Source organism: Penicilliopsis zonata (assembly GCF_001890105.1).
Source record: "Penicilliopsis zonata CBS 506.65 unplaced genomic scaffold ASPZOscaffold_10, whole genome shotgun sequence".
NCBI classification, from domain to species: domain Eukaryota; kingdom Fungi; phylum Ascomycota; class Eurotiomycetes; order Eurotiales; family Aspergillaceae; genus Penicilliopsis; species Penicilliopsis zonata.
In genome coordinates this window covers 656315-677792 of record NW_019208919.1, presented here as the reverse complement: position 1 = coordinate 677792, position 21478 = coordinate 656315, and the positions used below count along the sequence as shown (strand labels likewise).

General features: G+C 52.0%; 11 protein-coding genes across 11 annotated transcripts; 7 read left to right on the top strand and 4 right to left on the bottom strand.

Moving 5' to 3' along the window:
* Positions 1-470: 470 nt before the first annotated feature.
* On the top strand, positions 471-1865 carry ASPZODRAFT_143688 (hypothetical protein; the record flags this gene model as incomplete). The annotated part of the gene is made up of 1 exon (XM_022724936.1): positions 471-1865. One exon carries the CDS (start codon positions 471-473, stop codon positions 1863-1865), a length of 1395 nt encoding a protein of 464 aa, XP_022580321.1.
* A 541-nt stretch (positions 1866-2406) lies between these two features.
* ASPZODRAFT_68428 (hypothetical protein) lies at positions 2407-3738 on the bottom strand (the record flags this gene model as incomplete). Its single annotated transcript, XM_022729506.1, has 2 exons — positions 2407-2981; positions 3048-3738. 2 exons carry the CDS (start codon positions 3736-3738, stop codon positions 2407-2409), a joined length of 1266 nt encoding a protein of 421 aa, XP_022580320.1.
* A 142-nt stretch (positions 3739-3880) lies between these two features.
* ASPZODRAFT_528931 (hypothetical protein) lies at positions 3881-4687 on the top strand. The gene is made up of 2 exons (XM_022728450.1): positions 3881-4543; positions 4597-4687. The coding sequence occupies exon 1, from the start codon at positions 4023-4025 to the stop codon at positions 4404-4406; it is 384 nt and encodes a 127-aa protein (XP_022580319.1). The 5' UTR covers positions 3881-4022; the 3' UTR covers positions 4407-4543; positions 4597-4687.
* Positions 4674-5762, top strand: ASPZODRAFT_143686 (hypothetical protein; the record flags this gene model as incomplete). Its single annotated transcript, XM_022724935.1, has 5 exons — positions 4674-4704; positions 4937-4989; positions 5116-5395; positions 5468-5624; positions 5678-5762. The coding sequence occupies 5 exons, from the start codon at positions 4674-4676 to the stop codon at positions 5760-5762; spliced, it is 606 nt and encodes a 201-aa protein (XP_022580318.1).
* Positions 5763-6092: 330 nt separating this feature from the next.
* On the bottom strand, positions 6093-9716 carry ASPZODRAFT_69040 (hypothetical protein; the record flags this gene model as incomplete). The annotated part of the gene is made up of 8 exons (XM_022729559.1): positions 6093-6933; positions 6991-7107; positions 7172-7242; positions 7311-7618; positions 7703-8744; positions 8799-8838; positions 8897-9417; positions 9498-9716. The coding sequence occupies 8 exons, from the start codon at positions 9714-9716 to the stop codon at positions 6093-6095; spliced, it is 3159 nt and encodes a 1052-aa protein (XP_022580317.1).
* A 959-nt stretch (positions 9717-10675) lies between these two features.
* On the top strand, positions 10676-12183 carry ASPZODRAFT_68663 (hypothetical protein; the record flags this gene model as incomplete). The annotated part of the gene is made up of 3 exons (XM_022729526.1): positions 10676-11095; positions 11165-12000; positions 12066-12183. The coding sequence occupies 3 exons, from the start codon at positions 10676-10678 to the stop codon at positions 12181-12183; spliced, it is 1374 nt and encodes a 457-aa protein (XP_022580316.1).
* Positions 12184-12787: 604 nt separating this feature from the next.
* On the top strand, positions 12788-14849 carry ASPZODRAFT_68872 (hypothetical protein; the record flags this gene model as incomplete). Its single annotated transcript, XM_022729546.1, has 2 exons — positions 12788-12901; positions 12972-14849. The coding sequence occupies 2 exons, from the start codon at positions 12788-12790 to the stop codon at positions 14847-14849; spliced, it is 1992 nt and encodes a 663-aa protein (XP_022580315.1).
* A 142-nt stretch (positions 14850-14991) lies between these two features.
* ASPZODRAFT_133665 (hypothetical protein) lies at positions 14992-16295 on the bottom strand. Its single transcript, XM_022723327.1, has 3 exons — positions 16251-16295; positions 15512-16166; positions 14992-15431 (listed from the first exon to the last, which is right to left on the bottom strand). The coding sequence occupies exons 2-3, from the start codon at positions 15942-15944 to the stop codon at positions 15061-15063; spliced, it is 804 nt and encodes a 267-aa protein (XP_022580314.1). The 5' UTR covers positions 15945-16166; positions 16251-16295; the 3' UTR covers positions 14992-15060.
* A 34-nt stretch (positions 16296-16329) lies between these two features.
* On the top strand, positions 16330-18405 carry ASPZODRAFT_2109043 (hypothetical protein; the record flags this gene model as incomplete). The annotated part of the gene is made up of 5 exons (XM_022727721.1): positions 16330-16810; positions 16875-17165; positions 17231-17577; positions 17645-18097; positions 18154-18405. The coding sequence occupies exons 1-5, from the start codon at positions 16798-16800 to the stop codon at positions 18403-18405; spliced, it is 1356 nt and encodes a 451-aa protein (XP_022580313.1). The 5' UTR covers positions 16330-16797.
* A 1018-nt stretch (positions 18406-19423) lies between these two features.
* ASPZODRAFT_528491 (hypothetical protein) lies at positions 19424-19987 on the bottom strand. The gene has a single exon (XM_022728448.1). The coding sequence runs from the start codon at positions 19862-19864 to the stop codon at positions 19538-19540; it is 327 nt and encodes a 108-aa protein (XP_022580312.1). The 5' UTR covers positions 19865-19987; the 3' UTR covers positions 19424-19537.
* On the top strand, positions 19988-21086 carry ASPZODRAFT_528492 (hypothetical protein). Its single transcript, XM_022728449.1, has 4 exons — positions 19988-20443; positions 20510-20587; positions 20643-20705; positions 20797-21086. Exons 1-4 carry the CDS (start codon positions 20110-20112, stop codon positions 21039-21041), a joined length of 720 nt encoding a protein of 239 aa, XP_022580311.1. The 5' UTR covers positions 19988-20109; the 3' UTR covers positions 21042-21086.
* Positions 21087-21478: the final 392 nt, after the last annotated feature.

The window sequence follows — 21478 nt, the reverse complement described above, 5'->3', positions numbered from 1 at the left end:
ACAGAAATCGTCTTAGTATTGTAATAAGGAAGATTCTTCCAATGTCAAGAAATAGAATAGAGAAGCACAAGACGTTGCCAGATGGCTCGGACATCTTGTGGTTGCAACAGTATCACATGCTGTTGTACAGACAATGCTATTTGAACGCAAAATGATCAGAGGGGAAAGAAAGAAAGAAAACAAAGAGGGGATGGATTTCTTAGGGACAGTCTTTGATCCAAAGCGAGAATGGAATACAAAGTTGAAAGAGACCGAGAGAAAGAACAAAGACAGGCTGAGATGGGCAGCAACAATGTCTTTGAATGACCCCCAAGAGAATCCTAAAGCACTACGTATATATAGGACTCCCCGTCTCCTCTGCAGTAGAAAATAATCCTACTGAACTCTTTTTTTCAATCAATACCTAGTGCCCAGAACAGAGAATTCTGTATTCTTCATCCCATGCGCTGCGTGGGACCACCTTGAATGCTATGCCTGAACAGACGAAAACATGGTGGAACAGCACACCGACGTCGAACCTGACGACGTCGCTGTCGTCTCCAACCACCGCCAGACACGCCCACGAGGGCAAACAGAGGTATTCCAGGCCTGCCACCTCCCTATCAGAGCTCACCCGCTCAGAACTCGCTCTGCTGACCCAGATCCTTCGTGTAGACTTGACCATCGCCTGTCCCCCCGATAGCAGCTGCGCGACCCCGTCGGATACCCGTGCCTACCTGGAGCAGAATATCAAGGAGCTGATAGTCCAGCTTCCGCTGAGCATGAGATTATCACGCGTTCTGCGTCTGTTTGCACGGCTGAATTACCGGGTCGCGACGCTGTGTCCCGCCCACCGACCCATCAACCCGCTGGTGATCGCACACATCTTCGACCTGGTCGTCAGGGAAGTCACGGTCCATCTAGCCGTGTTCAACGAGTACCCGGAGGTGCTGGACACCGAGTACGACGTCAGGGTTGCTGTTCGGGACCTCGAACGCGTGCGCGGGATGTGGATCAAACCGTCGCCAGAGCGCGGCATGCCCGTCGGGACGTGGAAGTGGCAGGCTAACAAGTGCGAGGCCTGCATGCTTTCCCGGATCGTGTCGGACCGTATCTTCCTACGCCAGTTGAGGGTCACCATGCTGAGTCGGACGCGCACCAGGCACAACCATCGCGCACCCCGGTTACTGCCCTTTATCGAAGCCGCCATCAACCAGCACAGACAGCTGTGCATGGAGCTTCTCCACGAAAGCAGCAAACGCGCGGTGGAGATGAAGCGAGTGCGGAAGGTGGTGAATAGATTGCACAAGTCGACAGGGCGCCGCCGGGGTTTCATTCCAGAGTACTACTATCCCGAGGGCGTCTCTTCGTCTACAACCGGTCCAGAATGGCCACTCACAAGCACTCACCCTGCATTCCGGCATGAAGAGGAGAAGTACCACCAGGAAAGAAACGATAGATCAAAGAGTGTCGTTGATCAAGATGAGACAACGCTAGTGTTGACAGGCGACGAGGATATCTTTGACATCGACGAAATCGCCAAACTCTACGCAAGCATGGGAGTGAGCGAGCAGGAGAGCAGTGACGCTCAAGGTAAATATCAAGGTAAACCTGTCTCTTCAGCCACTTCTAACACCTCTGCATTCAATGTCCCGCAGAAGAGGCCGAACTGGCTAGCTGCAATCCCAGAAGAGAATCAGGACCTCATTCCGGCACCGCTGCACTTGAGGAAGAAGCAAGAAGAGTCATGGCCACTGCCTATAGACTTCAGCGAGCGTAGCGCACACGAGTTTGAGGCGGTCCTTAGGGCCAGATGTGAGGATGGCTGGGCGTCTGACTGTAGCTGGGACTGTTCTGACTATGAGACTTCCGCAAAAGATGAGTAGACGGCTCTTTGATTAAGTGTCGGTATATTTTTTTTTCCTTTTCCTTTTGTCTCTATCAGGAGCGGTTGTTGTTTGGCTTTTCGATTGCACAAGGCCATGTATGTGGCCTTGGCTGCATGTTTATTAAACACGTTGATTCAGAAAGAGTACACTTTATTTTGAAATCATAGAGTTGATTGTGATAAAATAATTAACGAAGCTGAAAGTGCCCAAGCCGCGAGCCAAAATGAAAATTTTGCCAGTCATCAATTAAAGTAATAAAAGCATATATGTTCAAGGGGGGGAGGTGGAAAAACAAAGGGGGGGAAGGATAAATAAAAATGAGTAGGACATTATTGTACTGGGCTAAGATAAACCAGCCCCTTCATTATTAATACAAGTGAATAGAGATAAACAAGAGCCAACGTGCAATTAGGGTTAGGAGCTCTGTATGAGGCTCTTCGACCGCCGTTCGGGTCAAAGAAAAAGGAAACGAGGCCGTGCCAAGTTCGTAAAAGAGACTTTATGTCGATGTTATATAAACGCTCGACAGGCAGGTAATTTACCCGCGTAGAACACTGCTTGTCACCCCGTGACTAACGCCCTTCAGGCTTTCCAATGGCGGAGAGGAAAAGGTCGCCCGCTTGGTGGCACGGCCAGAGGCGACAGGGTCTGCCCGCTCTTCGGGCAAGTCTTCGCCGGCGGAGGCAGCGGCCGCCGCCGCAGCAGCCTCATCCATATCCACCTGGCGCTGAGCAGATTCTCTGCCCCGTTCGTAACGGAGCTTGACATCGCCCTTCCAGCGAGTGCCGAGAAGGCGGTCCCAGATGATGAAGAACGGCTGGGAAAAGTTGGTTTTGATGCCCCAGCTCTGGTGGTGGATATCGTGGTAGGCAGCATTGTTCGAGGTAATCTTCTGCAAGGGATCCCAGGGGAACGCGTATCCGCAGTGGTCATCGACGGTCTTGATCGTAGAGAATGTAAAGAACCACATGCCCTGGCGGTGCGACATGCCCGAGGTAAAGAAGGCGAATCCCGTACCGGCAGTGTCGAGAAGGAAGCCCTCAACCGGATGGTTGTAAAGAGCACCGAAAGCGTAGGGAACGTAGAGCCGGTGGTGACGAGAGTGGAAATGAACTGAGTTGTGGGTCAGTACTAAGACTCGGCGAGCGATCAAGGAGCATAAAGAAGTACGAAACTCACCATATAGCCAGCGGTTCATGTGCATGGCGCGGTGTAAGAAGTATTGCCATGTATCGACCACAGAGACACCCCAGAGGAACTGGAGCGCAGGAATCAAAAACCAGAAGATGAAACTGGCCGTCGACAACTCCCATCCAGCAAAGGCAGGGGCCAGAACCTCCGTACCATTCTCCAGAATCAGGGTCTGTGTGCTGTCTGGGTAGTACCCACCGGCCAAAGCCCCAGCCAGCATGGTGAAACCATTTGCCGAGAGCTTCTTGGCCAACCCCGGGGCGTCGACGCCGACCACCGCTAGGACTCGGGGAAGGTAACTCTGGGCGATGCGAAGGCGGCGAGCCCAGACAGCGATATCATACTCTTCCTTGCCAATATACTCCGGGGGATCGAAGTGCGCCGCCGCGACGCCGAAAATAGTCTGGATGACCTGCTGCAGAATGACGTCGCGAACGACCTCCCAGCGCGTGACATGATTCCTTTTCAGGACCTCAGCGGGTGTGTGAAGGCGGTACTGAGGAAAGCAGTCGTAAACGTCCATATAATGATAGACCATTGACAGAGCCCAGTACGCAATAATGGGCAGCATCAGCGCGACGATATAGTCTGGAATCGGCGCGAAAAGCGGTGGGCGGAGGGTCAGGGTATACGCCGGAAGCGGAGGCAGATCGAGAGGGAGGGAAGAGTTGGACGCCATGATGGATGAAATTATCGCAGATCGCTGGGAGATATCAAGCCGATAGGAAAGGGTTGAACTGCCCGGAGAGCATGAGTTGGCGAGGGTAGCTCTTAAACCTACTCCTCCCCGTTGTAACGATAAGAGGCGCGTGCAAGACAGGAGACGGTTTCGGAAGCGCGCGGTTGGAAGGTGGTAATGGTAATATCGTATGAAAACGAGGAAGACCGTGAACAATTGGAACCGGGAAGCGGGAGTCAACCTGCAATATTTGACAGAAAACCCCCCAATGTCCGCTGGGCGATATGGGCTTGTTGTTTCCGCGACGAGTAGATCAGGGGACGCGGACACAGGAAAGCACCGAGAGAGAGAGGTCGAAGGGGCGTTCAAGCGCCAGTAACAACCACAAGAAGACAAGATATGACAAGGAAATCAAAAAAGAATCAGATTCCACAAGTTCTCAGCTGAAACCGATGTCCCCAGGGCGGGTGGCGAAGAAGATAGGGAGGGAGGTGAGATTATCAAGAAAAAGATCTCGGCAGGGGAAAAGCGATGGATCCCAGGCGGGCCACCAAAAGTGCAGGCGATCTCCAGGGCGGTGGCACCACGAGGAGACCCGATTCTCCGCAGGAAACCTGGAAGTTGATGAATACGACGATAGGGTTTTCTGGTATGTCGCAGTAGTATGACCTCTTTGCAATCGAACAACGCACAAGTGGTGCGATCCTCAGCAGGTGGTGAGTCCTCCATGGCTAGAAATTAGTGTCATTGCGATCCCTGCCTATCGCGATTTGCTGCCTTGATGCCTGAGGCATAAACGAGTTAGGTAAGGCGAGGCTAGACCCGTTTAGTTGTCAGGAGGGACTGAGACTCCTGAAGTCGCGTACTTCGTACCACATCCAGGATACGATACGAGGCAGTAGAAATCCAGGCAGATCGAATTTATACTGAGCATAATGACTCGATTGAAGTACCACGGTGTTTCGCGTAAGTGTTCTACAGCAGAATTGTAATCTGGCATCTATCTGTCTTTCTCAAGAATCTTCTGCTTGTCAAGGAAAAGTCTTCACCCAAAGCAGGCTAGCGCCCTTTTGCCCCCCCTCCCCCCACCACCAGCTGGGCAGCCGCCACTAAAACTTCAAATTTCCCCTCTCTGGCGGGCAAAAAAACACTCTCTTTTCTCCCTCTCCTCTGTACTCCCTCCTGCTCTCTTCTCTAGTCTGCTTTTACCGTTTTAACTCCTTCACCACCGCCAAAATGATTATCTTCGAGGTATGTGTGTCCTGTGTCTGCTGCAATGCCCCACTCCGGTACCTGGAGCGTCTTTGCATTTCATTCTCTCTTTTCCCATAGGCCAATGTGATGAAAATGTGCTGACAATGGGTGGTAATTTTGTAGGACATTCTCTCCGGAGACGAGCTTCTCTCCGATACCTTCAAGATCCAGACGACCGAGGATGGCATGTTCTACCAGACTGACTGCCGCAAGTACCTCAAGAAGACCAACGAGGATTTCGAGCTCGAGGGTGCCAACCCCTCCGCTGAGGATGGTGGCGACGAGGATGGTGATGGCAGTGAGGTCATGGTCCACGATATCGAGGACCAGTTCCGTCTCGTCTGGCTCAAGACCGAGGAGGGCCTGAAGCCTTCCAAGGAAGCCTTCAAGTCTCACCTTAAGGGTGAGTGACCAAGTCGCCAATCAACGACCAGAGGGTCAAGAAAAAATAGATCAATGAAACTGACCCATCTAGTCTACGCCAAGAAGCTCCTCGCCAAGCTCCAGGAATCCGGCAACAAGGAGGCCGTCGATCAGTTCAAGGCCGGTGCCGGTGCTGCTGTCAAGAAGATCCTTGCCAACTACGACAACTACGATATCCTCATGGGCCAGTCCATGGACGGTGATGCCATGTTCGTCCAGCCTCCTTTTCGCACTTCTTTATTCCATACTAACTTCAAACTAGGCACGTCCTCATTGACTTCCGCGAGGACGGCGTTACTCCCTTCGCTACTCTCTGGAAGCACGGCCTGAAGGAGAACAAGGTCTAAAAAAAAATAAAAACAACCAAGAGAGAAATGAAGAGAGAGGAGCAGCAAAGTCCCCCATAATGAAATGAACCCCCACGGGAGAAAGGAGAAATGTCGATGCGGACCTGCATTGCGCGAGCGTCCCTCGTAGTTGCATCTATATTGTTCCTCTTAACTGATTCACGCCTCACGAATATATCTGTGTCTTAAACCTTTTCTATCCTGTGACTTTTCTGCCATCTGGCTATTGAAATAGACTGTTGCAGTAATGGTAGATTTTTAATGTATCGAATCCAGAATCCAAGGATACAAATCTATATCTCTATGTATGTTATAACGTTAAGGAAATCGTCAAGCTGGCTTCTTCAGATCTGGAAACTCAAACCCCGCCATCGGATCAAGATCCATCAGATCATCCGCAACAGGCAGATAATGCCCGAACACCGCGTCCCATTGGTCCCAATCGAAGGCGAAGTTGGGATCGATCATCGACGGTGGGGTTGGGGCAGATCTGTCGTGGCTGGGCGATGAGGAAGATCCCATTACCGAAGCATGCATGGATGAAGAAGGCGCTGTTGTGGAGAAATTGTTTGGCGCCGGTAGCGTGTCGCCCGGGGCTGGAGACGGGGATGTAAAGGGTGTAGTCAGGACGGGGTCCATAGGTCGAGTTGTAGATATGGGTGGTAGAAGGGTGTATGCCGGTCGAGACGGATTGTTTAGTCCTGCTGCTGAGAGAGAAGGAGGAACAGGAGGGAGTTGGTAGTGTTGATCTGGCTTGGGCGATGGGTGCGCCGCACAGGTGATGTCAAAGAAGGTCTTGTTAGAGTCGGATGGTTGTCGGTTCATCATGAGTGGTAGGCGGGAGGGTGGCTGAGTGCTGCTCGTACTAGGAAAGGGAGATCCGGGGATAGATGGATGGCTGGCAGTTCTGGCTTGGACTTGGGCTTGCTCCGTCCAGAGCTGGGTTGGATCCAGCCCTGCTTTCTGCCAGGCCTTGTAGCGAAGGCGTTGCAGCATATCCCATGCTTCGCGGCCACCGTCTTTAAGCGGCCGCTGAGTAGGGATGCCATCTTCCGCGCCACCCACCACACCTCCGTCAGGTCCTATCATCGAGAAGATCTTATCGATGAAGGCGCGGGACCGTGGTGCCTCAGAGCTATACGGGCGTTCATAGAGATCTATGAGCAGAATCCTACAAGAATCGTTCAACGTTGTTCCAGAAATTTCAAGGGTTAAAAAAAGTACTCACATTGTTGCATGCATGGGCTGGTGGTTACCAGGCCAGCTCCAGTGAAACGGCTGGAAAATAGACTCTGTCGCAACAGAGATGAATTTCTCCATGAAGCCATAGCAGTGACGCAAAGCACTGATCTGTCATCAGGAATGTGTTGCTTCTCATATCAATTAAACCAAAGCAATCAATGACGAACCTCTGTCTGGCTACGGACCATATCCGGCTTTTGGCATTCTTCAGGAAGGGTTGATAGGCGACACAAAATGACTGGATCCCGAGTCAGTACAATCCGGCTTGGAAAAGTAAGCCATTCATTAGGGGCTAGTCTTCTTTACCTTGTCTATGAACATGGATAGGACTATCTTGGCCCATTTATGAAAGGCAACAAGAACGTGTGAATGATACTGTTCCATACAGCCTGGGGATCCCTCTCCAGGCAACCCAGGCTGATTGGAGGGAGGCGATGATGACGGAATCGATTGGGATATAGGAGACGCAATGGATGGTTCCACGAGCGGGATCCTATCAATGACTGCGCTCATCTTGACTTGCAGGTCGACAAGAATGGACTTGAGCTCTTCCAAATCCTTACGTGTAACCTCTCGGGTGCCAACTTGGATCCGGAGGATACGGCGAACTGCACCTGCGTATTGTCAGCAGTGGTACCTAAAGTTATTCTCTTCGTTTAAGAAATCGGATTTACGGCAAGGAAAGGAAACCAACATACGGGTCATAATGTATTTGCCCTTGGCCCACAAGTAGTATACATTGACCATGGAACGGCCTCCACAGAGTGTCGGATCGTCTGGGTTATCTGGTGGCCGCATGCCAGTAGCCACCAGCCGCTCATACTTTTCCGCCTGGGCTGTTCCTAGAAGGGTATCCTTGATCTCGTTCGTTTGTCGAACGTCCCAGTATGTGTCTTCGGGGATGATTGGCGGCAGGCCGCTTGCCATTGCGATGATACAGTCCATGTACATGATATGCCACCAGAGCCTGCGGCGATACTCTGCCTCAGCTGATGCGATCCCAAATTTTGCGGGGTCTCGATGCAGGCCCATGGATTGGGCTACTCTCATGCCCAGGCTTACAAAGAGGCTGCTGGTAAGTGGCTCTTCCTCTTTGGACAAGACCGTTTGGACCAGCACGTAGGCGGCCAATCCGTGCAAGGAGGGGCTTCGAAGAAAGCACGTCTTGCTCAGCCATCGGGTTGTCTCATCATGATACGGATGCGAGAGGGCATGTCGCGACGAGACATTGAAGTCGGCTTTGATTGATCTTATTGAGATGGTGACCGAACCGCAATACCAGATCGCATAAAGCAGCGGAATGAATGTTGGGTCGGGACATGGCTCCCCAGAGTAGCTGCTGTTGTCATACCACTCCCAGAACGCGTTATAGAGTTTTAGTATTGTCGGAGGGTGGATAACTGGACTGACGGCATGGATTCCTGACATAAATCCCTTATACAAGATATGACTCTGTCGCTTTGTCGGAAGGTGAGCCAGCATCTCCGGATCCACTATTTTGGTTTGGACGGATGGAGAGCCGGCAGACGGGAAAAGAATGGATCGCTGGAAGATCTCTCCTTGCGAGAAGGATTCCTGCCTGGCAGGTGGCGTCCGAGCATTCGGCAAACCTTTCCACCGTGATGTTTGTGGCCCGATGCCAGTGCTTGCAATCGCAGGCCCATCGGAGGCGCTCTCATCGGAGCCAAGATTATCATATGATCGGTTTTGTTCCTTGAGCATTTGATTCAGCTCATTGATCTGTAGAGGCAGTCAGCAAGTCTCGGATTTCTTCTCTTCCGAGATACAGCCTACTTCGTGCGATATATACGCCCAATAAGTGGTTCCGACGTATCTATATCCCCAGCATTAGATAGGATAGACTCCCCCGACCCCCGTAGATAGACAGTTACCTCGATCTCCCCCGTTCGTCGAGGCTGAGATGCCCGAGATTCAAGCTTCCCATGGGGTCCACCGGGTCCGTGGCATGCCCAGAGGGAATGGGGAACTCATCGCCGCTTGAATCAGCGTTGCGGTGAGGGCTCGTCCCTCGCGACGCCGACGAAGATTTCTCCATTGCCTGACCTTGACTCGCAGCCCCCAATGCTTTCCGTCTGAGTGTCTTCATTTCGGCGGGGTCTAATGTAGGATTCGCTTTGCTGAACCGTTCGATCATCGAGGAGAGCTTGTCCAGCCGCGCCTCGATCGCGTTCGCTCCAGCGCTCTTTGGCTCCTGCTTTACTTGCCCGTATACCATCTGGACCTCTTCGACGCCGTCAGGATTGTCTGGCTGAGGGGATTCCTCCCTCCGTCGCTTTGTCACGTGGCCATCGCTCGACTCCTCATGCTGCAGGCGAGAAGAACCTTTGCGCTGCGCGGTATCGTACACGCATTCGGTATTATTTCTCCTGCAATTCCCACAAACAGGATGGATCTGCGAAATATATTTACAAACATTAGTACGGAAGGACATTTCCCCACCATCAACAGAGGGGAAAAAACCGCCTTGCAGACCTTGTCACATTTGACCTTCCGCCGTCGACAGGTGTGGCAGCTATAGCTGGCGCGATTGCGGGTGATTTGGCGGCCGGGCGCCAGCGGGCCTTTACCTGTCGTCGCCCTCACCGTTGACATGGAAACATCTGCCTGCGAGACGTGGAACTGGAACAGCGCCTGCGAAGCCTGTCCTGGGAGCTCCAGACCAGGCCGGCCATTCGGTGGGCTCGGCATCATCGCCTCTGATGGAGCGGCGGGGGCGTCCGATCGACGGAGCAGCGGGGGTTCATAGGGAATTGGCGCCAAGACAGCTCAGACAGATCGACAATCGGGGGCAGATAGGGAGTCAATAGGAATAATAGAGTGGTGTAACTGTCCGGTAGGACTGGCCGATTAGTCAATGCTCGAGACTGTCCGTTACTATCACCGAGTCCAACGCCTCGAACTGACACGGATGGAATTGTTGAAGAAAGGAGAGCTGCCGTCACCTGACCTGGCTGCTGGTTGGTGCCTTGCGGCCTTAATTAGCAGGCATCATCACAGCTCGAGTATAACCGTCTATATCCGAATACATGAGGGTTTCAGCATTGATCGAAGATTACAGGCTTGATTTCGGATAGAATTGATTTCTTTCGACAGGATTATCAATATATTTGACGGAGATAGAGTCCAGGCGAATCATTTTGTCTGCAACGAAGTCTACCTAGCAGGTATTAACTGGTATGTAGATAGATAACTAGCTCTATATCGTTATTTCTGGAATAAATCAATAGAAAACAGTATTACTCTGAGCCTAATGCTTCAAGAATAGACAAAAAGTGTAAGGAAGTAGAGGGTTTTACTATCGAATCCATACCATAGGCACAACCCTATAAAAATAATCAAGCAGCTTCCAAATTAGTAGTACTCTATATGGAGTTACACAAGATCCAATATCTCTTCAACTAATAGTTAATTATCACACCTTAAATACTTATCATATTCCAATACGCCGTGCCTGCAACGCTGCGGGTTCACTGTCCTATCTGGGAAATACCACAACACTTCCTGCAGATCCACTCTTATCAGTTGCGAACAGAATAACTTCTGTCTACCTTCTCCCCTCATGACGGCCTTCCTTCTCCTTTCCTTATTCTTGCTTTTACAATTATCAGAATGCGAGAGACCCCCATCTAGAAGATTGTTGAGTCTCCAGGATGAATCCTACCGACGTGCTTGCAGCCTGGGAGGCCTGCTCCAAAACAGACACCGTTTTTATCCTCGTCTGCTGTGTCTTCTGCTGGCCGATTGTGCCCGCTGTTGGCCTGGGATACTCAGGATACTCGACACGACGAAGTGGCCTGGCGAGTTTCTACCCGGGTTTGCTCGCTATCGCCGTCTGTACCGTTCAATGGTGGATAATAGGCTACACGCTGGCCTACGGTGAGGATGGAAACGGCGTTATCGGCGGGTTGTCTAAGGCGTTCCATGCCGGTGTGCTGGCCGAACCCATGGGAACAATCCCAGAGATTCTGTTCTCCGAGTTTCAATTGATCTTCTGTGCCACAGTCTGCGCCATTTCCATTGGAGGTGCTTGTGAACGGGGCCGGCTGCTGCCCCTGATTCCGTTTATCTTTGTACGTAAAGCCTGACTCCCCACATCCCACACTTTACAGACAGCTGCTGATGAGAAACCTTTCTACTAGCTCTGGAGTACCTTTATTTATTGCCCCTTGGCGCACATGGTTTGGTCGTCGGACGGTTTCTTGGCCAACCTGGGGGTTCTGGACTTTGCCGGGGGCACACCTGTGCATATATGCAGCAGTGCTACGGCCACAGCGCTGAGCATCTACCTGTCGTATCCGCTATTCCGCTCGAAACGGTCCTCTGTCCGCACGCCGCAACATCTCAAGTTGCACCGCCCACACAACAGCATGTGCCAGCTGCTTGCTTTGGTCATCATTTGGAACTCATGGCTGGCCTTTGACGCCGGGACGACATTGGCGCTGAATTTCAAATCGGTGATGGCCGCCTGCGTGACGAACCTGTGTGCCGCATCCGGTGCCCTCACCTGGGCGCTCCTCACATATCACGAGACCGGCAAATTTAGTCTTGACAGCACGTTCATGGGTGCCATTTCGGGCCTTGTTCTAATCACACCCAGCGCCGGGTTCATCGACATGACGACCTCGTTCTTCTTTGGCATCGCGGGAGCGTTGATTTGCCGGCAGGCGCTGCGCATCAAGTTCACCAAATTGGCTGCCCGGTACCGCTGGGTGGACAATGGGGATAGCTTTGCGACACACTGTATCGGTGGATTTGTCGGGACCCTGGCTACAGGGCTGTTTGCCCGCCGCGAGGTGGCTGCGTACGATGGCGTGACGGAGATACGTGGAGGCGTCTTCTTCGACGGCAACTGGCGCCAGCTAGGGATTCAGCTTGTCGAGGCACTGATTGGCTTCACATGGAGTTTCTGTGGTAGCTACATACTGTTTGCCCTGATTGACTGCATTCCAGGACTCGAAGTCCTGGCTAGTGATGAGTAAGTTGAAATTCAGTCCTATGGAAATATTTTCGCTGGAGGACCCCACTAATCTTGGATGTCAGGGATATCATTGTCGGCATGGATGCTTCCCAGATGGACGAATCGCTCTATGAAGCTCAATGGACTGGCGAAGAAGAATACCACCCATTCAAAGGGTGCTCTTCGATTCTCTTGGAATAGATCTTTCTCAATTGATCTCTAGAATCTTCTTCACTGTGTATATTAAAGACTTTATCGCAATACTACATAGATAGTATAGCTCGAATAAATAAGAGATACAAGCCTTGTTACCTGCAACCAAGCCATTTCTGATCTTTCAATATGGCCAGATCTAAATTTGATATATCCATACCATATACTATATACCTTTACAGTCTTCTGTACAGCCTCTCTCAGTATAAAACTTCAATTAATCTATGCTCACCTTTTCGGATTAGCTTGACATTTTGGACCAATCATATTTGATACCCCATATCACTGGCCAATGACTGCTCTTCTGGCCGGCGGGTTTTCCTGCTGTATTAGGTTAGCCTGCCCCTCCCCTCCAATGAAACGCAAAAGCCACACCCAGTAAATGACGTACTGGAGATAAGGTCCCTGCGTCCGCTTTGGGCAAGCACCCCGTCAGCCCGTCTGAACTTGACCCCAGGTTTGAGGCTCTCCTGAACTTCCCTCCTCACAACCAACTGGACCACTCCGATGGAGACTGCTGAGGGTCCCTATCGAAAGCTTGAATACGCAGCTTGAATATGGGCCTTGTTAGCACTCCGGCAGTCTGTTGGCGATGCAGCGCTCTCCACAAGATGCACGTCCCGCCCAGGACCCTTCTCCGATAATCACCAACAGGAGAAGGGTGAAAAAGTCGCGTGGCGGCTGTCGTCGATGTAAAACAAGACATGTACGGTGGAGTCCAAACCTCTTTTATGATATTAGAAGCTGACATTGGATTGGTGGGGAGCGGATATTAGATCAAATGCGATGAAGCCAAACCTTCTTGCTTACGATGCGTCAGCAAAGGCAAGGAATGCCCAGGATATGGCCTCAATGTGCGCTTCTCTTCCAAGCATGAGCGACATAGCCCTTCTGCTTCGCGGAAGCAGGATCCCACCGATGATCTGGAAAGCGGTTTGCTGTGGCAGGAAGGGGTGCAACTGCAGCAAAGCGAGAGGGTTAATCCCAGAGAAACGGATTTCTCTCTGCCATCGCCCATTGACTTGGTTACAGATGCTTCGAGTGTAGAAGAGTCACCTGCCACGAAATCGCTGGAAAGTTTAGGTTCGCTTGCGGCCATGCAATCCTGGGAAATATCACCATCTCTGCCATCCTCAACGTCGTCAATCTCTTCTTCCTCCTCCTCTTTTTCTTCAGCGTCATCTCTAGGTTCACCAGAATTGCGGGTGATCCCTGTACAAGATTGGAATCTCAAGACCCCGATAGACCTCCCGGTTATCCCTCGTACTGCTCAGCCTATCCATGGACCTACTTTCTTGCTCGAATACTGGTTCAGTCGCATTTGTCCAGTGTTCTCGGCCTTCGACTCTGCCTCCAACCCTTTTCGGAGGTATATTGACGAATCCTGGCAGTACTCACCTGTTATCTATCACGCAATGCGGAGCATGGCAGCCAGTTACCTCGAGACTCGTGAGACTCGGCTACCAGGCTCTACATCGGTAGCGGTTCAAGCTAGGGGCGAGGCGACTCGGGCTCTCCGCTATGGTATTGGGCAAATTGAACGTTCACAGAAGAACCACGGTTTCGCCAGCGCTTTGACCATGGCATGTTTCATGCTAGGTTTAAGCAGCGCATGGCATGCGGCGGGTGACCTGGGCCTTGTGTATTTGGAAACGGCAAGGGCCTTGATCAAACGAGCGTCGGCACTACCGAGACAAACCCCCGGTGATGAAGCCATATACGCCTTTTGCCGAGAGGGACTTGTGTACTGGGAGATGATAGCTGCCGTGGTTGAAGACAAGGAACTTGCACCGGAAGAGGAGTCCCCCATCAATTCAGGATATAAAGCCTTTCCGGCATCCTTTCCCCCGTCGCAACCTACAGATGGCAGCCCTCGGCAATTGCCTCACCCTTTCACTGGAGCTGCAGGGCCGGCACAGCGACTGGTGACACAGGTCTTGGTACTAACGCGCCGCCAACGGCTGATGCTGCGCAGCCAGCGCTTCAACCGGCAACACGAGCTTGAACAGGCTCTCGCCGACGTCTGCCATGCCTACAATTTGGAAGCAGAGCTGCTCACCCTGGAGATCCCCACCGTCGACACCGTCGAGGACACGTTAGACGCCCACAGCCCGAACTGGCACTTCATTCGGATTTCCGAGGCGTACCGGACCGCGGGCCTGCTCCAGCTCTACCGGACCTTCCCGGACCTCGCCCAGAGACGCCTGGCTGCGTTCGAAGATGTTCAATCCCCCACGCTGGACGACTGGCTGTCCTCTCTGGCTACTCAAGCGCTAGACAGTCTACGCTCCATTCCCCCGACGTCTGGCACTCGCTGCACGCAGCCACTGGTGATGGTGATGGCCTCTTCTGAGCTGCGCTACACGCCTCAACCAGCACAATCTCAATCACAGTCACCACCGTCTGGGCATACGCCGCATGGAGAGGACAAGGGTGGTTTTCATGATGCCGTCGCCGCGCCGTCGGTCGAGATCACGCGTGCTCGCTCCTTCGTCCTGGACCGACTCTCCTGTTTCGAGCGCAACTTGCCGCAGAAGCCAATCGCGAATGCCCTCCAGTTAGTGCGTGAGGTCTGGTCGCGATTAGATGATGGTGAGGATGTCTCGTGGATCGATGTCATGCTAGATTGTCATCTGGAGACAGTTTTCGGGTGATTGAAATGATTACATGATCTATAAGTAGGAATCGAGAGCGTAGCAGTAAACTAGTCCTTGTCTTTCATTTTGTATATGATGTAAATCTTTCTTGAGCCAGACCAACGCCCACGCCGTGCAATGCAAGAAGAGAAAAAAAAACAAAAAAAGATACATCAAGCCATACAATATAAACAGTTTGGACGAGAAACAATCTCACGAGAGCTAAACCCTAGGCTTTCGCCTTCTTCTTGTCTTTCTTCTTTTCCTTGCCGCCGCTCGCTGCCGCATCTCCTAGCCCCGGCATACCGGGCATACCAGGCATTCCAGGCATCCCCGGCATCCCAGGGAAGCCCGGCATGCCTTGCATATTCTGCATCTCGGCCATGGCCTCTTTGAACGGGTTGTCGCTGACGCCGCCGCCGCTGTACGCAGGCGAATGGATGGGCAAGATCTTGCCAATCTTCCACCCGCGCGGAGCGGGAGGAGCCCCAGGGAGTTTCTCGGGGGTCGGCAGGCCGCGAATCCGGAGACGGTACGGCGATTCTTCGGTGGTGGGGTGGGCTTTCAGGTACTGCGCCACGAGGATATACAGATGGTGTTCTATCTAGATCAGCATTGCTCAGAGGTAGAGGGAGTGTGTCAAAGCACAACAAATGGGGGTTTCAACTAAGGACTCTCACTGTTCTTGATCTTGGGGTTCACCAGCTTCCCATCCTCATCTCTCAATTGCACCCGCACCCGGCCGGGGTTAGCCCAGTCCTTGGGGTGCAGCTTCTCCGGCTCGAACCCGACGCTGAGCCCTAACGTCTGCACTGCGTCGACAATCTCCCTGGCGAGCGGGTTCTCCACGGCCAGCTCGGCGCCCACCTTGCGCCCTTCTGCGCGCGAGCGGGTCTTGTCGAAGTACACCGGGTACAGACACTGGAAGTGTTTCGGGATCTCGCGACGGGGCTCCGGCGGCGGCTGCATGGGCATTGACGGCGGTGCGGCCATCGGTGGCACAGCAGCCGGTCTGAGGATCGCGTCCTGGGCGAAATTGGAGGGGAGGGTTTCCGAGGGGAAGACTTCCTCGGGGTCCGAATCGGACACCTCTTCGACGCGGGCGTGAGACATGATGTTGACTTTTATCTCGAGCCGTGAGCCAGGAGTTCTCGTAATCAATGCAGAACCACAGTCGACGGGATTCCCCAGAGTGAGCTTGCTGTCTGTCGTGAGGCCAGCGCAACACACAAGACGGCGTGGGATTTTGGCCAGTGTTTCGGTTGGCAGAAAACAGCGAGCGGTGAGCGTCCTCTTAAAAAGGAGTATTCATTCTATTTACTGCTACTTCCACTCCTACTCTACGTTCAGTAATGATTCAATTGTCAAGGTGCTGATACTGTCGAGATAAGCTGTTTTGAAAACATTGGGTGTACTCACAGGAGTTCTCTTCTTGATCTGCCGTCATTCGACACTAAGAATGCTATCTATTCTGTGCCTATTCAACTGTGCCACTCGAACTGGAACAGCTCGACATGACTCATCTATTAGTTATTCCTTATCGACGTGATACTTGCTGTCTCAGGAATAGCATGACCTCGAATAAGGAACTAATTAAATAAGTACTATCATCGCTAACATATCGTGGGCTGTTGCCTGCGAGGTGTACATCGGAGAAGACAAGACCGAGAACACCCCGGTCAATCAGCAACAATGGCCTTCATTATTGGACTTTCATCTCACCTTGAAATCCAGGCCTCTCTCCTTCTAATCTATGACTCAGTTGAAAGTCGCTGATGCCTACTGTTCACGGCAACTGACCTCTTAAAAGCCCCGCGTACTATCTCCTCCACCGAGGCTATTGATAAGAGACAAAAAGCTACACGTCAGCCAGCCCTCAAGATCACAACAATAAAAGTATAGCTCGGGTATTTAAATGCGGGGTGTCTACGTGAAAAGTTATTGGTAGGACTTCGCTGAAAAAAAAATGTCGCAACAAGGTACGTAGGAAGCGTTTATCACTGCAGGCTCACACGGACTCCGCGATACTGACTGACATGATAGCTGCCCTCCTCCACCGGAGCACTCATGCCATCCCCAAGACCGCCGTGGGGGGTCAAGGGTGTTATATCTTCCTCGAAGATGGCCAGAAATTCCTCGATTCTACCGGCGGCGCAGCGGTTTGCTGTTTGGGCCATGGCAACAAGAATGTCCAGCAGGCGATGATTGCGCAAATCAACCAGCTATCCTATTGCCACACGGCGTTTTTTGGCACGCAGGCGTCCGAGGATCTTGCTCGTTTCCTTGTCGATTCCACGGGAGGAAAAATGACAAAAGTGTTTGTTATCAGTTCCGGTGCGTCATCCTGTTGCTGGCACTGTCTGTGAAGTGAAGATGACGGTTTCTAATACTTTCGGCAGGCTCTGAGGCTATCGAAGCTGCGCTAAAGCTTTCTCGACAATACTTCCTGGAGCTGCCCACCCCTCAACCCCAGCGAACCCGGTTCATCGGCCGGACTCCCTCCTTTCATGGCGTCACGCTCGGAGCGTTGGCCGCAGGTGGCCACATTCTTCGCCGCGAAGCTTTCAGGCCATTATTGACCAAAAAGACATCGCATGTGTCTGCGTGTTTTGCCTACCGGGGCAAGAAAGACGGTGAATCGGACGCGGACTACGTGGCTCGTCTGGCAGCCGAGCTGGACGCGGAGTTTCAACTCGTGGGACCGGACACAGTGTGTGCTTTCATTGCTGAGCCTGTCGTGGGAGCGGTACGTTATCCCAAACACCTAAAGGCGTCAATCTTTCTTGTTTTTCCTTTTTCTAATCCGATTGTAGGCTCTCGGGTGCGTCCCCGCCGTCCCCGGCTACTTCCGCGCCATGAAGGCTGTGTGTGAACGGTACGGCGCGCTGTTCATCCTCGACGAAGTGATGAGTGGGATGGGCCGGTGCGGCACGCTGCATGCATGGGAGCAAGAAGACGTCGTGCCGGACATCCAGACCATCGGCAAGGGTCTTGGAGGCGGGTACGCGCCCATTGCAGCCGTTTTGATCAACGAGCGAGTCGTCAAGGTTCTTGACGCAGGCACCGGTGTATTTCGACACGGGCAGACATACCAGGGCCATCCGGTGAGCTGTGCCGCCGCGCTGGCCGTGCAGAAAACCATCCGTGACGAGAACCTCCTGGAGAACGTGCGTCGGATGGGCGAGTATCTTGAAGCTCAACTCCGGGCCAAGCTTGCGAGTCATCCTCACGTGGGTGATATCCGAGGAAAAGGGTTGTTCTGGGGGGTACGTTACACACAAGCTAATATTCAATTGAATCGAACGAAACGCTAATTGGATAGATTGAATTCGTCAAGGATAAATCCACCAAGGAACCGTTCGATGCAAAACTCGGCATCGCATCTCTCATCCAAGACACAGCTCTGAAACCAGAGTACAGCATCTCCCTCTACGCGGGAACAGGCACGGTCGAGGGTGTTCGTGGTGACCATGTGATCCTTGCACCCCCGTACATTGTTACTCAGGAGGAGATTGATATTATTGTCAATACAACAGTGAGGGTGGTAACTGATGTGTTTAACAGTATACACTGAATGACATACTGGATAGTGTGTGATGTCTGTTACTATAGATACTATACTTACAGACAATTACAACTAGAATATAGGGACCTATGAAAACGACGCCGAAAATGATAGCCTCTGGCGCCAGAAATGGCTGCCTTTCCACCTATAACTTTGGATAGCAAGCCGCCGCTTAACCGCCTGCTGCCCTATACTCCCCCTATTCTATACCTAATTAGCACCGTGCTTTGCCTGCCCTCTCCCCTAGAGGCCTTTCAACAACCTTATCTCACCTCCGCTGCCTTCGCTGGCCTCAACACACTTGATTCCTAAGTCTTCTGTTATAAAATCTAAACCTTAGCCTTTTGTCTTTGAATTCCCCTTATGGCGCCTGCTTCTGTACCCTAAGCCCAAGATCATGACCACTAATACTAGACTAACCTATCCTTTATGAAGAAACTTGAGCCTTTAGTCTTAGATGGCTCCCTCTAAATTTTAAGACAAGAATGCTGATAGTAATCACTATAAAGAGGAATCTAAACTGGCCACCAAGTCATGAATGCGCGGAGAATAGGCGAGGCTGATGCAAAGATGCAGGCCGCCACAGTCTCAATGTCGTTCGTGCATGTCCAATCGGCTCCAAAACCCCAAGATGTAGACTCTGGCAGCCACCATGAGAAGATGAACCCCTGTTCAGCTGAAGATGTGGGCACTAGACCTATATTCCTACCTAGAATTGATGGGGCTGTGTCCAATGATCACTTACACACCAGGAGAGTTCTCCATCCTGATTTTTCACTACTACTAGTAGATAGAACCTGGGGGATTTTTTGCCTATAAATACAGCATTATGGATTGGAAGATTTCCCTCTCTTGGAATCACAAACTCGCAAAAATATCAAAAAATAAAGGGCAAGCCAAACCCTCCAAGTGAAATTCTCGTTTCCGCACTATATACTTATGCTTTTTGTTTTGTCGCAAGACCCTACTCTCTGTTGAAAATGGATGACTTGATGAAGGCTGCTATCGATGCCTATGACAAGGCCGGTAAGTACTAATACTAACACACCTTTACCTACCTTCCTACACAACCCCATAATCAATACAAATCCCACTACGAAAACTCCATGCTAAGCCTTCTCCGTTGCTCCTCGCCAGATATTCAAACCAAGGATGAGCCGACGACCTCCAAGGTCACTCTCCTGTCGGAAGAGCGCGAGACGGCCATCCGCAACCATGACCACGCCAAACTAGCAGAGATGGACAAGAAGTTCGAAACCGACATGCACGCCATCCAAACCACGATTGACCAGTTTGGCGAGGCTGCCTTCAACTGCATCACGGACGAGCATGGGCGCGAGATCCACCTCTGTTCCAACGAAAGCGGCGTGTTCTGGATCCATGTAAAACAGGAAGGGGGAGCCACCCCCGACGAGGCGTCGGTTTCCGCCAACACTCCCAACGAGGATGTCCGCATGAACACGACCATGGAGGTCGGCTACATGTCCAAGAACAGTGGACAGGCGCTGTTGTCGTGGACGCGATGGGAGAAGGCGATCCCGCACCTGGCGATCGCCGGGTTTGTGGCCGGCGTCGGCGCCATTATCGGATCCCGCATGTTCGCCGCGATCATGAAGTCCGAGGCGCGCCAGATGCTGGAGGCGGGCGTGGCGCGAGAAGCTGCCCTCACAGCCGTCAGGGATCTAGAGAAAAAGGGGGGCGTCCGAGATCGAGATGGCGACGGCCAGAGCTGCGTATCGGACTGCGCGCGGCAACGTGGATAAGATCTGGTTGAAGTCCCTGCCCAAGGGGACTGCGGTCGAGAAGATCCTGACCTTTGCGGCGAAATGGCCCAAACTGACCTCCTTCTTGGGAGCGTCCATTGCCACGGTTATTATCGAGGTTTCTCTTGAACTCCTGTTGCCGCTGGTCAACAAGGACTACTTTGTGCAGGTTCATGTGCTGAATTTCGACAAGAAGGATTGGAAGATCGACGATTGGTCGCATGATAATGGGATCATTGCTGGCGGAGACACATGGAGCGTTAAAACCATGCAAGCTGGCAGATGTAAGTTGTTGCCTTTGTCCTCTTATGATTCGAGACAACCCCTCTGACTGATCGAATCCCCTACAGCCGAGGTACAGACCCCATGGGGCACGAAAGTCGGCAAGTGGAAGAACATCAACAATATAATATATTGCTTCCAGAACAGTGAGATCAACCCCTTTCCTGGGGATTGGAGCGTTGCTAAAAACTCATCCCGCAGGCTTTACACTTATGGATGGTATCGGAGTTGCTCTTCGAGCCGTGCAGACCGACGGGAAAGCAGGTCAGTATACTCTCTCTTTCTCTCTCTTTGTTCCCGTCCTCCCTCCCTTGTCGATGATTCATATGTTTCGAGGCTCACCAGTGGTGAACAGGGTTTGCAATGGCCTATTTATGCAAGTTTTGGACGGCCAATCGCCTGACAGTAAAGCCGGGATATCAGCCATCCATCAAAGACTTCTATGACGATGACAACAACTGGCCTTCTGACCGTGAGCTCCAGTATGCGTGCGAGGTGACTAGGGAGGATGGTGAAAAAGTCAAGATTGTCGGGAGTACGAATGCGTTGTCGAAGGTGGAGAACAACATCTACCAATTCTACGTGACAATTGGGGCTTGAAAGCCATTCTTATTAATATAAACATGCCACCACTCAGGATCGCAGGTTAGCTTCCTGGGAGTACCAAAGTCTGTCTCTACAAACATGAACCAACCCTCTTGGGAGCTATAGTTACTGATCCTGGAACTCTAAAGTTCCCGGGGCAGCCACTTCGTAGTATGGAGCACAGTCATTCCCTTAGGGAAGGAGTAGCAGTATTGACCCGATGTCTTGCGATGCCACTACAGGCTAGATCATCTCAGTGGTTCTGCCCCTGTGCGACTGCTAGTCCAGCAGGAGGAGTGAGAATGAGCTAGGTGTCAGATGGAGCGGCATCTCCAGTAAAATGAAAGGGGCAGTACATTGGGCTGAAAGATAAGGCGTAATAGTCAGTAAGGGCCAGAATAGAAGAAAGGGGGCGGCGATAAGTATAAGATAGAGGAGTTAAAGGCAGGGAG